Source organism: Trichechus manatus, unplaced genomic scaffold (assembly GCF_000243295.1).
Source record: "Trichechus manatus latirostris isolate Lorelei unplaced genomic scaffold, TriManLat1.0 scaffold00023, whole genome shotgun sequence".
In the NCBI taxonomy this organism is placed as follows: Eukaryota; Metazoa; Chordata; class Mammalia; order Sirenia; family Trichechidae; genus Trichechus; species Trichechus manatus.
Window position 1 is genome coordinate 18,295,835 of NW_004443959.1, and position 21,352 is coordinate 18,317,186.

Sequence of the window (21,352 nt, forward strand, 5' to 3'; positions counted from 1 at the left end):
ATATAATTTCATTAACAGATTTTGGAATACGTGTGAGAATATATGTCTGTTTATAACCTTCCAGCAAATATACTGATGGCATTCATGCTAAGCCTTAAATAACTTGGTCAAAGACTCCTATTTCTCTGTCCTTTGAAGATAATAATACACATCTTCTCTTCTTGTTTTAACAGTGTATATGGTTGCCCCTTGGCTAAAAAAAGAAAAACACAAGATAAACAGCCCCAAGAACCAGCTCCGAAACGAAAACCATTTGCGGTTAAAGCGGACAGCTCCTCAGTAGATGAATGTTATGAAAGTGATGGGACTGAAGATATGGATGAGAAGGAGGAAGATGAGGAGGAAGAGTACTCTGAGGACAATGAGGAGCAAGGGGACGAGGAAGAAGAGGATGAGGAAGTAGACCGAGAGGAAGAGGAGGAGATTGAAGAAGAAGATGATGATGATGATGAAGATGGAGATGATGTGGAGGATGAAGAAGAGGAAGAGGAAGAGGAGGAGGAGGAAGAGGAGGAAGAAGAGGAAAATGGTAATCTTCAAAATATTAGCAAAGTATCAAATGGTAGTTGGGGTCAGTTTTTCCACCAGTTGTCTGAATTTAATATTCATGACACATGAGCGATTGTCATAAAAAATAAGTCGGCCTGGTCAACACTGAAAAAATTAGCTTTTTATGTGCCTTTAATCTTTGTTTGAAAGACTTCCTTCAAATTATCTGTTAGACTTTAGATTTTATTTCAGTCAAATAGGTGTTCAAATCAGTTGTCATAATAATTTGTTGAGATGTTTATGCTGTGCATATTTGATTAGCTTAGCAAAAATTATCAAGAGAGTCAAATCAGCATGCCTAAAGCTTAATTTTACATTTTCTTGAATGTTCTATCCAAGAGATACTATTAGCCAAAATAGTGTTACTGGAGTGGCTTTAATTACATGCTTTCTTAGAGGAGGGTGGACTGTATCTGATACATCAACTGGTGACATAGATTTGGTCTGTCAATTGCCAAAGCTTTACTTCAGTGACTGTTATGTAAGGAGGATGAACAAGATTACAATTGAAGTAATGAATCGACCCGTCTTTTGTTTCCATATTTGAGAACCATATTTCTGAATCTGAGGTGTCCGACATGATGCTCAGAATAGGGAGGATGTTTTAGGCAACAAGTTTAATACGATTTTGCATTTATGTCCAGTTTTCTGTTAGTATCAGACTCAAAAATAAGATTTCAAAACAAATCCTTTCATAAAAGTCATTACTTTTCTCAAGAAGTGGGAGTTTTCTGAAGAGCCTAGGTGTAGTCTTATTTCATTGGCTTACAATTTACCTCCTAGAAATGCTAAATTTTTTTAAGAGAATATTTTTTTTCTTACACTTTTCCCTTGGGCTCAAAAACTCTTCAAGAATCTGATTTCTAGGAGCACTGATTTGTCAATACAAAAGACCATAGTCTTAGCCAATGGAGAGAGCTCTTTTGATCAGGTAGGTGTGAGTTGCTTGTTGTTAACCCCATGGGGCAAGCATGAATTAACCATTCTTCCTTCAGAAGTCCTAACAGTTTTGTACCATGAAACCTGAGTTTTATGAAGTAATCTTAGATTTGTATAGTTACGTAAGGTTCTGATGAAAACAATTTACCACTTTCTTATACAAACATATACATACATATACAAACATGTCTATATGTACCTGTACACACACGCGCACATTTCATGTATTAAATTTCAATCTCCCAAATTTTTTTCTTGTCTTGATATTAGAAAGCATGGTGTGGAGCATCATAATGAAATGTATCAGAACACATACAAATGAAGTCACCACTAATTCTACTAAGTCTACTTTGATCATAACGCCTGAATGTCATCAATGAGGTGATAAGAAGTTTCATGCTGAGAATTAAAAGCAGTCACTCTATAGAAAAAAATATGTGGGAAGTTGAAACATACGCAAATTTAGCAAATTATTTCTGGACACTATATTAAATCTATGTAGTTTTGGGCAACATCATAAATTGTTGAGGCTGATTAATGATATGTAACTTGACCATGGCTATTATAAATGAGATATTAAATATTATTGTTTCATACTCTTGTTTGGTTTGAAAAGCAGAAGACGTTAATGTTTGAAGTTACGGAAGTTCATGTGTGCAATGGATTAGCAGAGGAGAGATTTTTAAGATTTATCATTTAATTAAGAGTCTTAACTAAATTTTAGGTTCAGCTCTCCGTTTGCTAGAATTAAACTTGCAATTTTAGTTTATTTAGGGTCATCTTTTATATGAGCTATCTTTATAGGTACAAAGTAACATATTATGAAAAGGTAGTCAGAAATCTTTTTGAAATAGCTTCAGAAATTGACCGCAGAGCTTGTGTAGGTTTTGTTTATTCTGACGTGAACACTTAGAATAAAATTCTTTTTAAAAGTCATGTAACAGAACTAAAGACTTTTTTGCTAGAAAAATTCAAGAAAGTGGGCATAGCAAATGGGTGTATGATAGTACCATCAAAACAAATAATTGCATAATTATAATGGAGGTCCCAGTATTTCTAATTATGTGGCCACACCTAGCATAGTCGCTAGCACTTAGGTATTTGGTAGTCACTGTCTGAATCCGAATCTGAATCTGAAGCATTCTAAGGAAATAGGTTCCAGAAAGCATATACCAATGAAGAGGAAGCAGGAGACAGGACAGTGATAAAAAAAAAAAATCAAGTGTTGTACATATGGTTTTAGAATTCATACTCAACGTCCAACTACCCTACTAAACACTTCCCATAATCATCCATTACATGAACTTTAGAGCAATCATCTGACACTACTAAAGACAGGTTCAATCACGATGAAAAGATTATGAGATTATTAGGCTATCTGCTACCATTATAAAACAAATATATCCCATTTACTGAATATCCTTGGCAGTAAAGTGTAATAATTTACTCCCTTTCAGATAGCATCTCATGCGAATCCTAAATCCCATTGAGAATAAAACACAATGGACCAATTAGGGAGGTCCTTTCACTGTGGTTTTGATTGCTACAGGTTCCCTGGAGGGAGGCATCAAAGACTTGTTTCATTTCTAGGACAAATGAAAGTACATCTCCTAAGGAAAAAATTCACTTCGGAGACCCGGTTCCTGGAAACTGTTTCACAAAGCTTTTCTGTTATAGAGAGAAGTCTCCGTCGGAGGAGCTCCAGGAACAGGTGTTCCAAGACACCCTTTAGCCAATATCACATGAAGATATTCCAGGTGGATTATACTCCAGGTATTTCATAACCCCTCAGGGTCAGGAATCTTCAGGAAGATCCTAGATCAAAGGAACTGTGTAGCTTTGTTGATTGAACAGTCATTTTCCGTGATCAAACTCCTAGTTATGTTTAATTTATTAAAATAAGGCTTCAGAAGGTATATCTCTGTCAACCTATTTTCATACCCTCACTCCCTGAGCACATTACATTTCACTTTACTGCTCAATTTAGTGCCCAAATCATTATCAATAAATATAATTCTCTGTCATGATAGCAACTTCTTTAACTTGACAAACACAGTATGAGTATAGGATATTTTATACAGCACCTAAAAGAGATATTGCCTTGTTCCCTCCTCCCCCTTGAATGGATTTGGCAGTAATTGCTCATTTCTGAAAAATTATACTTACGTTTCATCAGCAGAGTACTGGATCACCATCTTGAAATAGACCTTTCATTCTCCTTGCTTTACACTGATAGGGACCATTATGTCTCTGGGGTCAGCAGATTTCTTCTAAGGTTGAGGTGCCTTTTTCTTGGCAAATAGAAGCACAAACATAGATGTAAAGTTCAAAGAAAAGTAATGCATTCAGAAAACAGTGAGAAGAAAACATTCCTACGCTATGCCAAGCACCCAGTTCACATGTGTACAAAAACCATGTGGTACTTGATCATAGTCTAACATGAAAAAGTCAGGGCTTCATGATGGAACCACATGGATAAAAATTAAGCTGCCATCAGCCTTACAAATAGATATAAAGTTTAAGTTTATATAAAGTTTATCCTATCTATAATAATAGGATACCACTATTTGCTTGCCAAGTGTTGCATTTTCCACCTGTATTGTAAATTGAAATGTGGAGTTTATAGAAAAGTTTTTGTTTTAGCTAAAACAAAGTTATACAACTCACCAGATTAACACAATAGGAGCCCAGGGATTACAGAAAGATCTTTATTGTAACTTGGGAATGAAGTATTTATTTTAACTCCAGAATCCTTCAGGATTGTTGTTATATTTGAACAGAAATTATGAACATCTCCAATGAGTATATTCACATACATTACTGTGTTTGATTTTCACGGTAAGCATGTAAGATAGGTTGGGTAGAAACTATTTTCCTCTTGTATTAATTAGAAACGGAAGCTCAGAAAGATTGCATTATTTTTCAATAAGTGGTAGATGTATCATCAAACTCTGATGTTGGTTTTGTTTGTTTTTACTACATAACTCATGTTTCTTTTTGTTACAACTTTTTGCTTATTTGAAGAATAGGGAAGAATCTCTGAGTAGTTAATTTTAGATTATATAAATTCATAATTAATTATATTTGTGGTATAGTTGACCTATTGTAGGTTTACATGAAGAATTTTATTTTCAAAGTATGTTATAAAGTTCTAAGTGTGCTTATTTTTAAAGTACCCTTGGGATCCTAAAGTTCAGAAGGTTAGTATTCAGTGTTCACTGGTTTTTCTTCAGCGTATTTTGCACGTTATGACAACTATATTTTTTAATTCTGTGATTTGATAAGTATACAATACATAGTTATATAATACATAATAAGTTATGATTTATTTTCATTTCTAAGCCCATAAATAGAATAACTATTTAAATAAAACATATTCACCCATATATATGTGTGTGTATATATGTATATATATGTACATATATATGTGTTTATGTCTATATCTATTCACTTGAACACTTATTGTAGCCCCCTATAGACAGTAATAAAAATTCCATGAAGAAGAAGAGCATAGCAATTCGCTATGCAGACTAAAGAAAACTTTCATATGTTCTTCCATTTTTAACACGTTCTTGAAATACTCTGTTTTTGAATTGCGTGTGCAAGTGGATAACATTCTTTCTTTGCTACTCTTTTTTGAATCTCAAGACCACCTTGGATAACTGGACTTTGAAAGACAATTCACTTTATCATTAGGTTAAATTAGATAAGATGTAGGTTCCTTGCTTTTTTAGAGATTTTCTGGCTTTTCTTTAGCTTCTTGTTCTCCATAGCAATTAGCCAAGGATGTGGTGCTATCCTGGGAAGTTTCATATCTAGGGAGGAGTTTGGTAGTTTAAGAGAAAATGTGAATAGTTATATTAAGAACCTTTTCAAACACTATGTAATGACTCTGGAGCCCTGGTGGCAAAGTGGTTAAGAGCTCAGCTGTTAACCAAAAGGTCGGTAGTTCAAATCCACTGACCGCTCTTTGGAAACCCTATGGGGCAGTTCTACTCTGTCCTTTAGGGTCACTATGAGTCAGAATCGACTCAATGGCAACCGGTTTGGTTTTTTGGTTTTTTTATATGATTACTCTAAGCAAGGCAACTTACACTGAAACAGAACAAGAACGTGTGTAGAGTCAAGAACAGAGGGGGTGCCTCTGTTCAATCTGCGTAACGTGATTCTTCAGTGTCATCTATTAAAATAATCGTGGATGTGCTAGTGATCAGTGCCTATTCAGTGGACTCACTGCCCAGACCATGAAACTATCCTATCGATGAGACTGTCTTTTAATGGGGCCGTTTCCACTCCTTAGTAACTAGGTTTTCTTAAAAAGAATTCAGGTGAAAACCTACCCCAGAAACAAACATAAAAAAAAAAAAGAATTGTGAGTTTTACTGGGCTTTTTTTTTTTTTCCCCCTCTCTCTCTTTCAAACAGGATACTGTACTATGATATCACAGGTTACTGAAGCATCCCAATAATTGGTACTAGATAGGTTTGAGTTTGCATAAGACAGTGACAGAAGGAATGTGATGAAGGGTCTGAATTGTGGCCTCTGGATTCCCCAACTTCCCTTTAGGATGTTGTTCTCCATGTTGATTAGCCAATTATCCTCTTATATCCTTCTCAGGGAAATGTCCCTGATGAGGGAACAAGTTGAAATGCAGACAGACTGTGAACATCAGAATTAGCCAACCAGTTTTCTCCTACAGTCAGCAGAAAAAGCAATGGTTCTGAGACCAACACAGAAACAAAGATGATATGTTTAGTATGCAGGGTTTCAATGTGAGAATGGCTGCGGGCACAGTTGGGAGAAAGGATATGATTTTTTATCATCTTAAAAATTAATCTTTTCCTAAGTCCATGAAAGCATTATTTTAGGAAGTTTAGTATGCAAGTATGAAAGTATTATTTTGGGGAAAGTAGAATGCAAGTATGTTGAAGTGTATGGCACCATGTCTCTTGAGAACGAGTAATGAAAGAATTACATTTTTCTAGCTCTTGGTGAAACCCTGGTGGAGTAGTGGTTAAGAGCTATAGTTGCTAACCAAAAGGTCAGCAATTCAAATCTACCAGGCGCTCTGTGGAAACTCTATGGGGCAGTTCTACTCTGTCCTATAGGGTCGCTGTGAGTCAGAATTGACTTGACGACAGTGGGTTTGGTTTTAGCTCTCTGTGATAAAAACTAAACTTCCTTCATGAAAATTGATTTTGCAAAACTATAAAACATAATTATACCTTATATTTGATGAATTTTCAGGTACTTCGATTCAAACCAGAAAACTTGCTGAAAATGTAACGTGATATATATTTAAGTTGCAAATAATAAGCATAAAGCATGAGAAAGATCTTTTTACATAATACAAAGTAAAACATGTAAGATAATAGGTCTAATATGTTTTTATTCTATTTGTTTTTAAGTTCCACTTTAAAGGATTAGTAGTTTATTTGGTTTGTCTTGTTCATTTCATTTTTATTCCAAGTTCTAGTGTCTCAGTTGAAGTATAGAATAAAGTCTAGGAACAGAGTCTGTTTTCTAACTCTGCTTGTACCTCTTATCCTGAGCAAGTCACTCAGCCTCACTGGACCTAAGTTTGACTTCCAATTGAGGATACTAATACTTGCCCTTCCTTCATCTCAATGTCTTGTTTTGAAGCTGAAAGAAATCGCAATATATGAAAATGTTTGAAAACAGGCAAATCAGCTCAGAACTGCAATGTAGCAATTGTTATTAAGGATGACTTTAACATGCTATTACTCTCCGTGTATTCAAGCATTTCTTGGTTCTGAGCCTAAGACCCATGGCTGTGCATAGCAAGTATATCGTGTATACTAAGGCTGAGCAAATTTAACGGACTGCAACATGGCAGCAGCTCATTCCAAAATATGGTATGTATTTGCTGTGTACCCAGCAGTGCACTGGGTTCTGTGGGAAACACAAAAACAGGATAAACACCACCTTTTGCTGAAAAAAGGAGCCCTGGTGGCACAGTGGTTAAGCATTCGGCTGCTAACCAAAAGGTTGACAGTTCAAATCCAGCAGACTCTCCTTGGAAACCCTATGGGGCAGTTATACTCTGTCCTATAGGTTTTACTATGAGTTGGAATTGACTCAATGGCAACGGGTTTTGCTGAAAGAAGCACATAGCATAGTATAAAAGAGGTGTGTATACATGAAAAACTATAAATTAGGGTTCTTTACAAGGACAGAATTAGAAGTCATGAGCTGAGATGGAGGCTTTAAGGATTTGAGTAGAAAATAAGAACAAAGGTTTTCTGGTACTGAGGATTGTTAAGCTTTAAAATAGGTTACCAAGGAAAGTTGTAGTGTTACCTCTGAAGGGTCTTTAAGAACAGATCAGATTCTTTTCTATCTGATAGGGATTAACTATGGTTGACTAGAAATGAAGAAAAGGAACCCCAATGCCCTCTCAAGGTTCCCCCCAGTCAAACAGACTTAAAGGAGCAGCTACATTTGTTTCGAGCCCATTCTGTAAAACAGGAGAACTTGAATTTTCACAAAGACTCTTTTGCCACTACCTGATTTAGAAACATCGACAGTAACAAAGCCATCTTGCTCTGCTGGGCAAAAAATGCTCAAGTTATATTACAATTATTTTAGAAATTAGTTGACCTATTTGTGTGTGTGAGAGAGAGAGAGGCAATTGCTTAGTATTTTTCAGCCAATCTCAATCTGAGAGTTATTGACTTTAAATAACTTATTTTTGAAGAGTGGAGTAGAGAATCAAGAAATCTCAAAAAAAAAAAGGTAATCTTCAAAATAGAGCCGTGGTGTGGTAAACCAAAGGAAAACATATCAGCCCTGAATTAAACATATTTATAACAGTGATATGAGACAAAATATGCTAAGTAAATTAACTGCAGGATAATTCAGCAAAATATAACTAAATCATAGACTATAAATTCAAAGAACATAAATGTCATCATTTTTTGGGGGCAACTGAGAAGAAAGTGGTCCTTTTGAATCTTGGTTGTTGTGTGCTGTCATGTGGATTCTGACTCATAGCAAGCCTATATGACAGAGTAGAACTGCCCCGTAATGTCACCTAGGCTGTAATCTTTACGGGAGCAGATCGCCAGATCTTTTCTCCCATGGAGCAGCTGGTGGGTGCAAACCGCCGACCATTTGGTTAGCAGCTGAGTGCGTAACTATTGCAGCACCAGGGTTGGTTTTGAGTCTTGGTCAATAGATCAGATTTAGGTTGTATGAAGGGAGTGGCAAGAGTGTTCTGGCCAAGTGGAAGCATGCATACTAGCGGCTGAAATGCCCATAGCTTTTGTAAGGAGCAAAAGGAAGAGGAGGGTGATCAGAGGTAAAGAGGAGATACCAGCATCAGTTACTATAGATCAGTTCCGAGTCATGGCGACCCCATGTGTGCAGAGTAGAACTGCTGCATGGGGTTTTCAAAGCTGTGACCTTTTGCAAGCAGATCGCCAGGCCTGTCTTCTGAGGCATCTCTGAACAGGTTCAAACCGCCAATCTTTCGGTTAGCAGTGAGGCACTTAACCATTCTGACTTTTCTGACAAGGAGTAGGATGAGAAACATAGACAGTAGATGCATGAAGGACTTCATGGAGGGATGAGTTACTCTCCTCTCCTGCCACATCCACTGGGCAGCGGTCTTTGTTAACTGTCCTTTAGGAATGTGTATCTGCCCGCCTGCTGTCCTTTCCTTGACTTAGTTCATTCATTGATGCAATAAATATTTATTGAACACCTTCGACATGCCAGAAATCCCTGCGTGGTACAAATGGTCAAACATGCTCAGCTGTTAACCAAAAGCTTGGAGGTTTGAGTCCACCCACAGCTGCCTTGGAAGAAAGACCTGGCGACCTACTTCTGAAAAATCAACTATTGGAAACTCTGTGGAGTACAGATCTACTCTGACATGCATGGAGTTTCTGTGATTCAGAAATGACTCAACAGAGACTGGTTTCTAGTTCCCCAGAAGTCAGATGACTAAACAGTATACATTTTCTCAGACCAGGTTATCATGATCAGAGTACCACACTCCAAAACCAGCGCTCTTCCGTGCTAAAGAAACCACTACAGAAAATGATGAAATGAAGAATGCTGTTCTCGGCGTGTTTCAAAACACCAAACCCTTTGCCGTCAAGTCGATTCTGACTCATAGCGACCCTATAGGATAGATTAGAGCTGCCCCGTAGGATTTCCAAGGAGCAGCTGGTGGATTCAAACTGCTGACCTTTGGTTAACAGCTGAGCTCTTAACCACTGTGCCACCAGGGCTCAATTGTCTGTATATATTATGATTTATATAAAAATTGTATTATGTAAACCGTGTGTGCATGTGTGGGGGGTAAACATCAAAATTACAGTTCTCTTCTTAATGAACATCTAAGTTCTGACCCTGTGCTGACCACAGTGGTAGTCCCTACTCATATTTAGCTATTGGAATTTAAATAAAATGTTAACCAATTAAAATTAAATAATATTAAAATTCAGTTCCTCAGTCACACAAGCCATATTTCAATAGCCACATGTGGCTAGTGGCTACCAGATAGGAGAGTGTCAGCTCTAAATCAGGTGCTGAATACATATTTGTAAGTGAATAGATTAAGTATTACTCTGCTAGTGCTTCCCCTGGGCTCAGCAGAGCTAACCTCTGCAGAATAGTGATGATTATAAAATTTGTCAGTGAGCTGATAAAGAAAACGGTAGGGTTGTATTATATTGCCTGCTCAGAAGTGTTTGCATTTTGCAGTTTTACGGAGATACCTGGAAATGACGGTATTTAACCTAAGTAAATAAATGGCTGATGAAATTTCATACATGCTTCAGCATCGTAGGTAGAAATGTGTCTCTAGGCTTCAGTTTTCTGTGTAAGATCATTTTTGTGACAGATGTGTTGTTGTGGTTTAATCATCTGTGACGGAGCTTCCAAAATCTGAACCCATGCCTACATGCCTAAGGCTACTGTTATTTTAGACAATATCCTTGAAAATGTCAGAAACATCAGGCCTGTATGCTTCGTTTAAATTGTACAGAAGGCATGAAAGCAGTGACAGGAGCTAAGATCGCTAACCATTTTAGAAATACATAATTGATGGAGGAGCCCTCATGTATTTATGAGGGGAAGACTACCTGGCATAGCAAGCCTTACCTGGGTACCCCAAGCACTAAACTGCGTTGATAGAACCAAAACCAAACCCATTGCCATCAAGTCAATTGCGACTCATATAGCAACCCTATAGGACAGAGTAGAACTGCCCCATAGGGTTTCCAAGGCTGTAATCTTTACGGAAGCAGACTGCCACATCTTTCTCCCAAGGAGTAGCTGGTGGGGTCGAAACACTAACCTTTCAGTTAGCAGACAGAGCTTAACCACTGTGCCACCAGGGCTCCTGTGCATTGGTAGACAATGACAAAATAATGTATACAACCTATCTGAAGTTTAGGGCAGCATTTGCTACTGTTCCTCAGAGTAGAGTGATTTACAGAGAGAGAAAGCTTAAAGTAGCAAATACAAAGGAGCAGAGCAAACAAAATCAAATCAAGTAGATTAGTTCTATTGGTGGATAAGTAGGTCAAGCTGTTCAATGTACAGACATTTAAGATAATGAGACTAAAGCCCAAAAATAACCATACAGGGAGCAACACACAGTTGAGGAAAAGGACTAGAAATATATTTTGGGTAATTACATACAATACATCAAAATCATCTCCACAGAAATTAGCACCAATGAGAACAAAGATACTTTCTGAAGGAACAACCTGTTGTTGTTAGTTAGCTGCCATTGAGTCCAGTACAACTGCACCTTGGGTTTTCTTGACTGTAAACTTAAGGAAACAGATGACTATGCCTTTTTTCCCCAGTTCTGCTGGGTGGGTTCAAACCACCAACCAGCTAATTCTAATTTTTTGTTTTTTAAACAAACAATAGAGGAATCATATAACAGATATCAGCTTTCAACTGTGCACTTTAAACAACTTTTAAGAGAAATGTTGAGTGTTTTATTAGTATTTAAAAACAAAATTCAGCAGTCTAGCGCAAACCATTTGTACCACGTAGGGGCCATGGAGGAAATTCCGTAAAAGACCTTGGTGTTCTTAGATGCCATTGAGTCAATTTCCTACTCATAGTGACCCCATGTGATGGAGTGGAACTGCCCCATTGGGTTTTCTAGGCTGTAATCTTTACCAGAGCAGATCACCCGGTCTTACTCCCGCAGAGCAGCTGGGTGGGTTCCAACTGCCAACCTTTTGGTTAGCAGCCGAGCACTTAACCATTGCACCCCCAGGGCTCCACCGAAAGAATCTATGGATAAATCTCAATCCATATAGTCGAGTTATCCAGCTTTACATGAGTATCAATCTCTCCCATCTTGCTTTTCCTTGCTGGTCTCACAACAGCAGATCAGTCTGGAGACAGAGGGCAAAGGTAACATGGAAGGAAGGTCAAGGTCGCAACCCTTACCTCCCAGAGCTGTCCTCTGCCTTTCTCCTCTTCAAGGATTATTAGCGCCTCTCAGTGCTGACACTCCATAAAAGTAAGCAGTTGTGGGCCATGATGTGTCTTTACCCTGCATATCGAGATTATGCAGATATAGTATTTAATGAAATAATTTGACCTATGCAGTCTCCATAAAATGGAAATAACTGTCCCAAAATGGAATATATATATAAGCTGCCGATTCTCACAGTGGCATGGCGATCACTCTAGCTAATCTGTATAGTGCAGAGAAATTATTACTGAAGTGCGGTCTTTCTACTTTCCTTTGTTTAAAAAAAAAATCAGCTAATTCTAAATCTTCTTTACAAACAATAGGGAAATCATATGCCAGATATCAACTGTGCATTTTAAACAACTTTTAAGAGAAGCTTTGAGTGTTTTGTTAGTATCCAAAACCAAAATTCAGATACCTCTTCAACTGCATTCATGATCTGTCCATTGCAGAGAATGTATGTGTATCTCTGCAGTCTGAGCACCTGCACCACACCTACCCATGACACTTGCTGAGTAGGTGTGTGCTGTCACTGATGATATTATTTAAATATACAGCTAGCATGTGGAGCTTCGGGATTATAGAGGAATGGTTATGGTAGATAAATACCCTGTGGTTTAGAAGAGTAAGAAAAGAAAAATCAGGTTAGAATTAGACCCTGTCTGCATATGCTGATCAAAACATAAAGTAAATGGATTTTTAGGGACAAGAGGGCCCTCTTGCTGATCACTGTGGGTAGTTTGCAGAGGCAGGCTTGCCAGCCTGCTCTTGGATAATCCAAGGACACCCAGGAGTAGGCTCTTCCAGTTAGGTGACATTTATTTAGAAAAGATCTGAAATTTGTCATTTAGAATTTAGTGCAAAATTCCATCTCTCCACTCCCTCCCACAAGCTGTAGTTCTGTGTTCCTCTCTAGCACTCATTCCAAGCAGGGAGCTGGTGGGAAAGGTTTTATTTTGAGTAGAGCATGTCTTCCACTCAGGATGGCCTCGCCATGTTCTTCATTGACTTCCTCCCATGGAGTCTGTTCCAACTCATGGAGACCCTATGTGTGTCAGAGTAGAACTGTGCTCCGCAGGGTTTTCAATGGCTGGTTTTTCAGAAGTAGATAGCCAGGGCTTTCTTCCAAAGTGCCTCTGAGTAGACTTGAACCTCAAACCTTTTGGTTAGCAATCAAGCGCATTAACCATTTGCACCACCCAGGGACTCCCATTTCTCAAGCTTAGGAAGTGCAAAAAAAGAGTATGAAGCTAAGATTTTTATTTGCTACTTGAAGCAGATAAATGCTTTCTTCATATGGATCTTTTTTTATTTCTTGTGTAATTTATCTTTGATATAATCCCACTTTAAAATCCCCAGAATATTTACAAGTTTTGGAAAGTAGAGGAAATGTGGTACAATGGGAAGACTTGAACTGGTGAAAGAGCAGATGGAAATTCAAAACTTAACCACTCTCGAGGGTCCGTTAGTGGTGTCCACGTTCCGTTAGTGGTGTCCACGTTGCTTCAACACTCCACCTAAGTGCCTTCAAGTGTAATCTAAGAACTTTGACTGGATTACATCTATAATTCTTTCTGGCACAGATATTCTATGATTCAAAAAAAATGACAAAGATATGGGAAAACTGGCAATCTTTTTCCTGTACTCATGCTTATAAAGAGGATGAGAGCAAATTTCTGCGAGGATAATTTCAACTTCCAATAATACATAAATCACTGTTGAAATGCTGACTATAGATCGATACAGTCTGAAAGTTTCCCATAAAACTGAAAATAAGACTCACAATATTTTTAATTAAGATATAACTAGAAAATGTGTTTCTTCAGTCTAGAGAGGTAGCAAATCTGGTATTTTCTGGCCATAAATGACATGCACATTCCCCCTCTCTGTTCCACTCTCATTTTCAAGATTCCCCTTTTCAGCCACGTTGAATTATAAACATTTTAGTTTGGAGGGGTCTTGGGGTGTTCTAGTTAACCATGTCACTGTTCAGATGAGGACAGCTGAGACTGAGCGGGTGGGACGCTAGGGTCACAGCACTAATAGCTGGGGGAAAAGCTGTGACCAGAACCAGGGCTGCCTCACTGCCTCTGTATGTTCCTATTGGGGCTGGAGAGTAGGAGAGGGAAGGCCACTTCTCCACGCCCCTGGGCTGGCTAGGCCCGTCTCTCTAGCAGAAGCTATTGCACTGAATAGTACGTGGGCTGGTAGGATTTCTTCTCTTACTCATAAGGGAAAGATGCCACATCTATCTCAAAGTGTGTCTGGGGTATTTGAAGGAGGACTGAAGAGAGAGAGAAATGACCTCATATTGTTTCTGTTCTGTCTTAAGAAGAAAACTATATATATTACAATAAAGGTCACTGTGAACAGAATGATGAGATGTTCAAAGTCTATCCTATGGCTCCTTCCATTCCTCTCGCTGTATAACCTTGTTCTGAGTTATCACCTGCCTTCCTACCTATCCAGTTCCCTCTTGTTTTCCAGGCACCTGAAGGAAATGAGGACCCCAGTGCTCTCTTGAATATCAGTCCATAGTCCAGGATTTCCCTAAATTTTAAAATCTCCTTTAGACATCAGAGTCGACTCCACCTCCTTTGGTTTGGACTTTGGCAGATGACTGACTACCTAAACTGAAAGTTCCAGTTTCAGTGGCTGGTGGTAGAACTAAATCCTTAAATCATAGCAAATCAATGTACAGTATTAAAAAAAGAGAAGAAAAATCAGAAGAATGAATGGTGAAAAACAAAACAAAACACAGCAACAACAAAAACTAGAATAATTAAGCAGTAGGCAATTGCGTTAGCATTTATTACTGGCAAGCTGGGAGCCTAGGTGGAACCAGTCCACAATTAACCTACCGATTCCCAGCTTGGTGAGAATAGTGCGGTTCTGGTTGCCATCTAAGCAGAGGCAGGGTTGACAGTGGGAAGGGCAGCCCTGCACCAGGGTTCCTGGGATGCCATGCCAGCTCTGCCATTTAGTGGCCGTGTGACTTGGGGGAAATCGTTAACCTCTCTGTGGCTCGATATTGCCATATTTAAAGAGGGACTAGTAGACATGGTAGTGCCTATGTCATAGCGTCATTACTGGGATTAAACGAGAACGACTAGCTACATGCCATGAGACTTGGGCAGGTCTGTGTTTCTTTATTCCTGAATTTTGCTGATTCACCACGGGGACATTCTGTGTTTCACCGCTGACGTGATGTAGTCTATGTAATCACTGTCACTTGTTCTTTCCTTGAGTTGCACTATCTTTAAAACACCATGATCTTTTCAACAGAATCTATGGCATTACACAATTTCTGTGTTTACAAGAAAAATTATTGTTCTGTTTATTTATTTACATAACAGCAACAAGAAAGAAACCTATTGTCATATAAAACAGTGGCCTTTCACGACTTGAAATGCATAAATGCACTACCAGACCATATCTCCCTTGATCTGGTAAAAACTACAATAATTTCTGCTTTGAGATCATGTAAAAGGCTCTGCTTTCTGAATCGGTTGTCTGTTTGCTTGCCCGTGGCCTATTTTAATGTTTAGAAAGAGTAGTAGTAATTCAATCAGGACTAGATATTTAAGAATCAGAAAATGTTCAAAAATTGCGTCTTGGACATATTTTTTAAAACAAAATACTAAAAAGTCAGTGCTTGTATTTATAAAGAACTGTTGTAAGATATAATCCTCAAAGTCCCAACCATACCCTACTCTAGACATGAGGATGGAGGAAAAAAACACCTACAACTCCTACATTTTTTTAGTTAAGAAAATCTTTTGGTTTTCTAATCGTAATTGTGGAGCATGAATTCCTTATAGAAATCTGACTCAAGAGATAAGATTTACACCTATAAATTTCATAAAGTTTATATAGGAATTAAAAACACATATGTAATACTCATAGCAACCCTATAGGACAGAACAGAACTGTCCCATAAGGTTTCCAAGGAGCGCCTGGTGTATTCGAACTGCCAACCTATGGTTAACAGCCTGAGCTCTTAGCCACTGCACCACCAGGGCTCCGGTAATAATTGTTGTTGTTGTTGTTGTTAGGTGCTGTTGAGTTGGTTCCAACACATAGCGAACCTGTGTACAACAGAACGAACCACCACTGGGTCCTGCGCCATCCTCACAATCGTTGTTACACTTAAGCCATTGTTGCAGTCACTGTGTCAGTCCATCTCATTGAGGGTCTTCCTCTTTTTCCCTGACCCTCTACTTTACCAAGCATGATGTCCTTCTGCAGGGACTGATCTCTCCTGATAACATGTCCAAAGTATGTGAGACATAGTCTCACCATCCTTGCTTCTAATGAGCATTCTTGCTGTACTTCTTCCAAGACAGATTTGTTCGTTCTTTTGGTATATTCAATATTCTCCAACACCACAATTTAAAGGTGTCAATTCTTCATTGATCTTCCTTATTCATTGCCCAGCTTTCATTTGCGTATGAGGCAATTGAAAACACCATGGCTTGGGTGAGGTGCAGCTTAGTCTTCAAGGTAATACTTAGATGGCAAAAAGATGAAGTTTGTGATTGGCTGATGGAAACACAGAAATGGTGCATGGGTTTAGCCACTATGTCAGTTTTCCTTTCTGGGGCTCTGTTCCTCATCTGAAAGTTATTGAACCAGACCATCTCCAACTTCTATTTTAGAATTAAAATTCTGGAATTCCACCTCAATGTTGAACACATGGGCTGGAACTTACTATCATAGTCTATTACTCTTGGGGGAAAAAAAAATGCCTAGATTTCTGTAGAACTCTGCAGCTTTCCTAGAACACAGAGCTGTAAAAAGGAAGTTTAAAAAAAGATAACTCTAAATGCTTTGGTCTTTTCTTTAAACCTCTATCTAAATAATTATGCTCTTTCATTTAGAACATGGAGGCCGTGGGTGGTGCAAACAGTAAAGCTCTTGACTATTAACTGAAAAGTAGCCTGTTCAAACCCACCCAGAGGCGCCTCGGGAGACAGACTTGCTTCCCACTCTATGGAGCAGTTCTACTCTGCATACATGGGGTCGCCTTAAGTTGGGATCAACTTGACAGCAACGGGTTTGGTTTTTTTCTTTTTTTTTGTTATTTAGACCATAAACCTATACTTTAAAATACTTTTCTGGTAAAATGCATTTTTCATTAAAAAAAAAAAAACTTCCCCTATTTGATAAAACATTGATCACATGAGGAACCAGTAAAATTAACTCTTGAATTTTCTGTGGTTGGAATATTTTATTTGTGCCTATCTGTACCGCGCTGTTAACCCCAGATTGGCACAGAAATCCTGGTCCGTCTCCCATAGCCCACCGCCACATATGACTCATTTCATTATTAACTTCAGGAAACGCAGAACTAAAAAGGTAAATTGCCTGAAAAATATAAAACCAGAGATGGCATTCTAAAAACGACATGTAAATAATTTTTGAATTCTAGATGAGGCTGACACATGGTAGATATTTAGAAGCTGCCTGTTGATGGATTGACTGACTGTTCCCCTCCCTTAGTCTAGATAATTAAGAGCTGCCTTTCTTTCGAGTGTGTTGGGAAATAGTTAAATACCAGTAACTTCAGAGATTCTATTAACCTGTGAGTGTTGTCAGCCTCTAGTGGCATTTTCCCCTGCCGTGCGCACACTTCCTGTTGTCAGTCATAGCGCGTCAACGTCACAGAGCACCAGGAGTTAGGAAGAAGAGACAAACCAGCGCAGTAGGCTCCATAGTCAGCTGCTCATAGGCTTTCCTTACCGGTTTCCAGATGTCTTCCACAAATGGCCTCATTTCCCCCCAGGCATCTGCTCCACAGACCAATGCCGCCATGAAAAAACTAAGCAACCCATGTTCAAAGTATTTAGAACATATGGAGTTCTTTCACAGGGCACATCATAGTCTCATGATTCTTGCGACAACTCTCTATAAAGGGCCAGGCGGTTTTTGTTTGTTTGTTTTTATCCCCACTTTACAGATGAGCTAAAAGTCCCTGGGTGGTGGAAATAATTAAGCCCTCAACTACAAGACAAAAAGTTGACAGTTCAAGCCCACTCAGATGCACTTCAGAAGTCAAGCCTGAGCATCTGCTTCTGAAAGGTTCCAGCCTTGAAAACCCTATGGAGCAGTTCTTCTCTGCATACATGGGGTCACCATGAGTTGGCTGGACGGCAACTAACAACAGCAGATGAGCTAATTAAGACTTGGAAAGTTTAGCTTACCAGTCACAATATTAGCAATCAGCAAATTAGTAGCGGAAAGAAGGTCAGGTAACTTCTATTTTCATATTTATTCAGATATGACTACAAAAGCAAGGTGCAAAAATCATTCTTACGGTACTTCATTTTTTGCATTTAAAGCTGGAATGTAAGTGGGAGAGGGTCTCTCTCTCCTAGTTTTCTGATGGTTAACGAACTCCCTTCTAGTGTTCTCAGTGTCCCTCAACTGCAGGGTTGTGAGGCTGTGTGAATAGCTGGTCCATTTATGTCCTAACCTCCCTGGGAGATGGTAACCCATGAATCGAGTGGAAAGATGAATAAATATCTGAGTACTGAAAAGGTGAGATATGGTTATTAAATAGGTAACAGCTGAAGGAATGGGGGCTTACAGAGAAGAGAATATAAGGGCTGTTGGGAAACTTAAAAATAACGTGGCATAATTTCTTTGTTATCTGAGGAAAATAAATTGAAGGTAAACCCTGACACCGAGAATGTGGAAAATTAACAAATAATCATATACATAACAGGTTTGGTGTGAAGGTGAAGAATAGAAAGGTGTAAAATAAGACCCAAGAGATGCTTGAAAATGTAGACAGTTGTCCTGTTCCAAGTGCGGGATTTATTGTGGTTTTAGAAACAACAGAAAGGAGGATAACAGGCTTTCTCTTTTCTTGTCAACACTTTCTTTGACTTCCTTCTCTTTTCCCACACTCTTCAGGGTGGCAGGATGAATTTCACAAGAGAGCTTTAGGAGAAAATTTATGAAAGTAATAAATACTACCTGTCTTAGTCATCTAGTGCTGCTACAACAGAAATACCACAAGTGGATGGTTTTAATGAAGAGAAGTTTATTTCCTCACAATCAAAGTAGGCTAAAAGTCCAAATTCAGGGCATCAGCTCCAGGGGAAGGCTTTTTCTCTCTGTTGGCCGTCTTCTCTTCAGTGTTCCCCCGGACTAGGAGCTTCTGTGCACAGAGACCCCAGTCCAAAGGACGCGCTCTGCTCCCGGCACTGCTTTCTTGATGGTATGAGATCCCCCTGTCTCACTGCTCACTTCTGTCTTTTATATCTCAAGAGATTGCCTCAGGACACAATCCAGTCTTGTAGATCAGGTCCTGCCTTACTCACACAACTGCCACCCATCCTCCCTCATTAACATCATAGAGGCAGGTTTTACAACTTATAGGAAAACCACACAATACCAGGAATCATGGCCCAGCCAGATGGATAAACACATTTTTTGGGGGGACATAATTCAAACCATGACACTACCTGACCGTGGTTTCTTCTTTGACTCAACTTTCAAAATCCTTCAGGACGTTGCATGTGTTTTCTTGGTTTTGAGCCATAAGGTACACATTCATCTCATAGTTGGTTCTTCACAGATACAGTGGTGCTTGCGATGAAAATTCACAATTGTATGGAGCAGCGATAACACAGCCTGGTTATCCTAAGGGTAATTCTCTAATTACAGCCCCTGAATATAAGAATTAAAGTGCATAAATTGATAGGAGAATATAATTTTTCTTTTTTTCAAAAAAATCATTAGAACAGGCTTGACTTCGAATCCCAAGAGTTGGAACCCTAGGCCCATGACAAGGTGTGCATTCTAGGTTATTGTGTTCACTGAGTTTCTAATTGCATTCACTGGTTTTCTTTCCTCTTGCTGATTTTTGAGGATACCTTCACCCCTCAACTGAAGACAACAACCTATGGGATTACCCTGAAGAGAGAAAATATTTGTTTCATTTGATTAGGGGTGCTCGATGACTAACAAATGGTGGATCTGATTTGCTGATGTTTAGAAAGATGTGTCAAATTAAAAATTTTGTTGATTCCGTGTGTGCGCTAGCAAGAATGTTATTTTCTGTTATTGATATGTTAAGACCCAAATCTTCTTCACCAACAAAAGCCTTTTCTGTGGGGATATCATAAAATCCATTAAAAAAAAACCGCTGGAGGCATGAGAGCTGAGGTTAGGAATTCCTAGTTAACTGCAATATTTTAAGAGTCAATATACCTCATTACTTCAAAGGGTTAATCAACTTTTAAACATTCTTCTTACTTGGTTTCTTTAATCATAAAAAAAAGAACAGACATGAAAATAGCACGGAGTTCACCAAATCCAGTCTCAGGAAGGTAAACACATTTGAGGATCCATTTATTATTGTCTATACCATGCAATATATATGTTAATAATTATGCAGTGTGGTCGATAAAGGAAAATATCTCAAATATTCTTTGAGTGTTAAACAAAAAACATTTTGGATGAAACACTGGAGTTTTATGTACACTTTAATGTGTTCTCTTTTTTAAAGAGTATTTGTAAATACTTTCTAGAGGTCAGGTCTGACACTTATTCACATATTTCTACCAACTCACCAATATTTTTCAGCGGAGGTGAGATGGATGAATATAATAATACTGTGTGTCAAATTAAATACCTTACCGTACGTGCTACAGTTATACCAACTCATCCCAATTCTGTTTTTTATAGGAATTTGGTCACTGTGCACTTTCTCACCTCCCACTCTCTCAAACCTGCTGAGATACATTTATCGGGATCACAGTTAATCTGGTTTACTTACTAAACTTTTACCATAGAGTTTCTTCTGCTTCATTGTTTATCATGGTAGTCTCAAAAGAACTTTTAATTCAGCCCACACATGTGCTTATGATACCAAACTCCCAATGTATGTGTGACATCTCTGTGATTCTTCAGGAATCTGAAGCTTTCTTCTGCGTTGCATAAGTATCATTGTGAAAATAAACAATTTAAAAATGATTGCTGTGAACAGCTGTTTAAGAGTTGGCAACAAGTAAAATTCACAAACTCTTAGAAAGCTTAGTAATGAATATAATTATTATGCATCTGGGTGTGTTGTAAATAAATAAAACCAATGAAGAAAATAAGTTTTTCTTTAAAATTTAGAAATAATGAAAGCTCATCTTTTAACATTATATTTACCATATTTACTGGTTTATTTTAAGATTAAGTAAGGGAACTAATAGTTCATGGCAAATATTTTAAATGGCCTCCTACTCTCTAGCACAATCCGTTTTCTTTATGTCAGCCCTTTAAGCCCAGCTGCAAATGGGACTGAAGGTTCTAGTATATGATAAGCAGTGTTTGACTTGCAGTTGACTTGCTATCCGTGCTGTTGCAACTAAACTTCAAGTTCTAGCCACT

At 38.4% G+C, this 21,352-nt stretch overlaps 1 protein-coding gene across 4 annotated transcripts in view; it reads left to right on the forward strand.

Annotated features, from left to right (window-relative positions):
• Window positions 1-21,352, forward strand: part of MYT1L (myelin transcription factor 1 like) — a 216,084-nt gene that overhangs the window by 46,426 nt on the left and 148,306 nt on the right. For all 4 annotated transcript variants that reach the window (XM_023728299.1, XM_023728300.1, XM_012554559.1 and 1 more), the window contains exon 4: window positions 174-529. In XM_023728299.1, coding sequence (XP_023584067.1) covers window positions 174-529 — 356 coding nt within the window. The remainder of the gene's footprint in view (window positions 1-173; window positions 530-21,352) is intronic.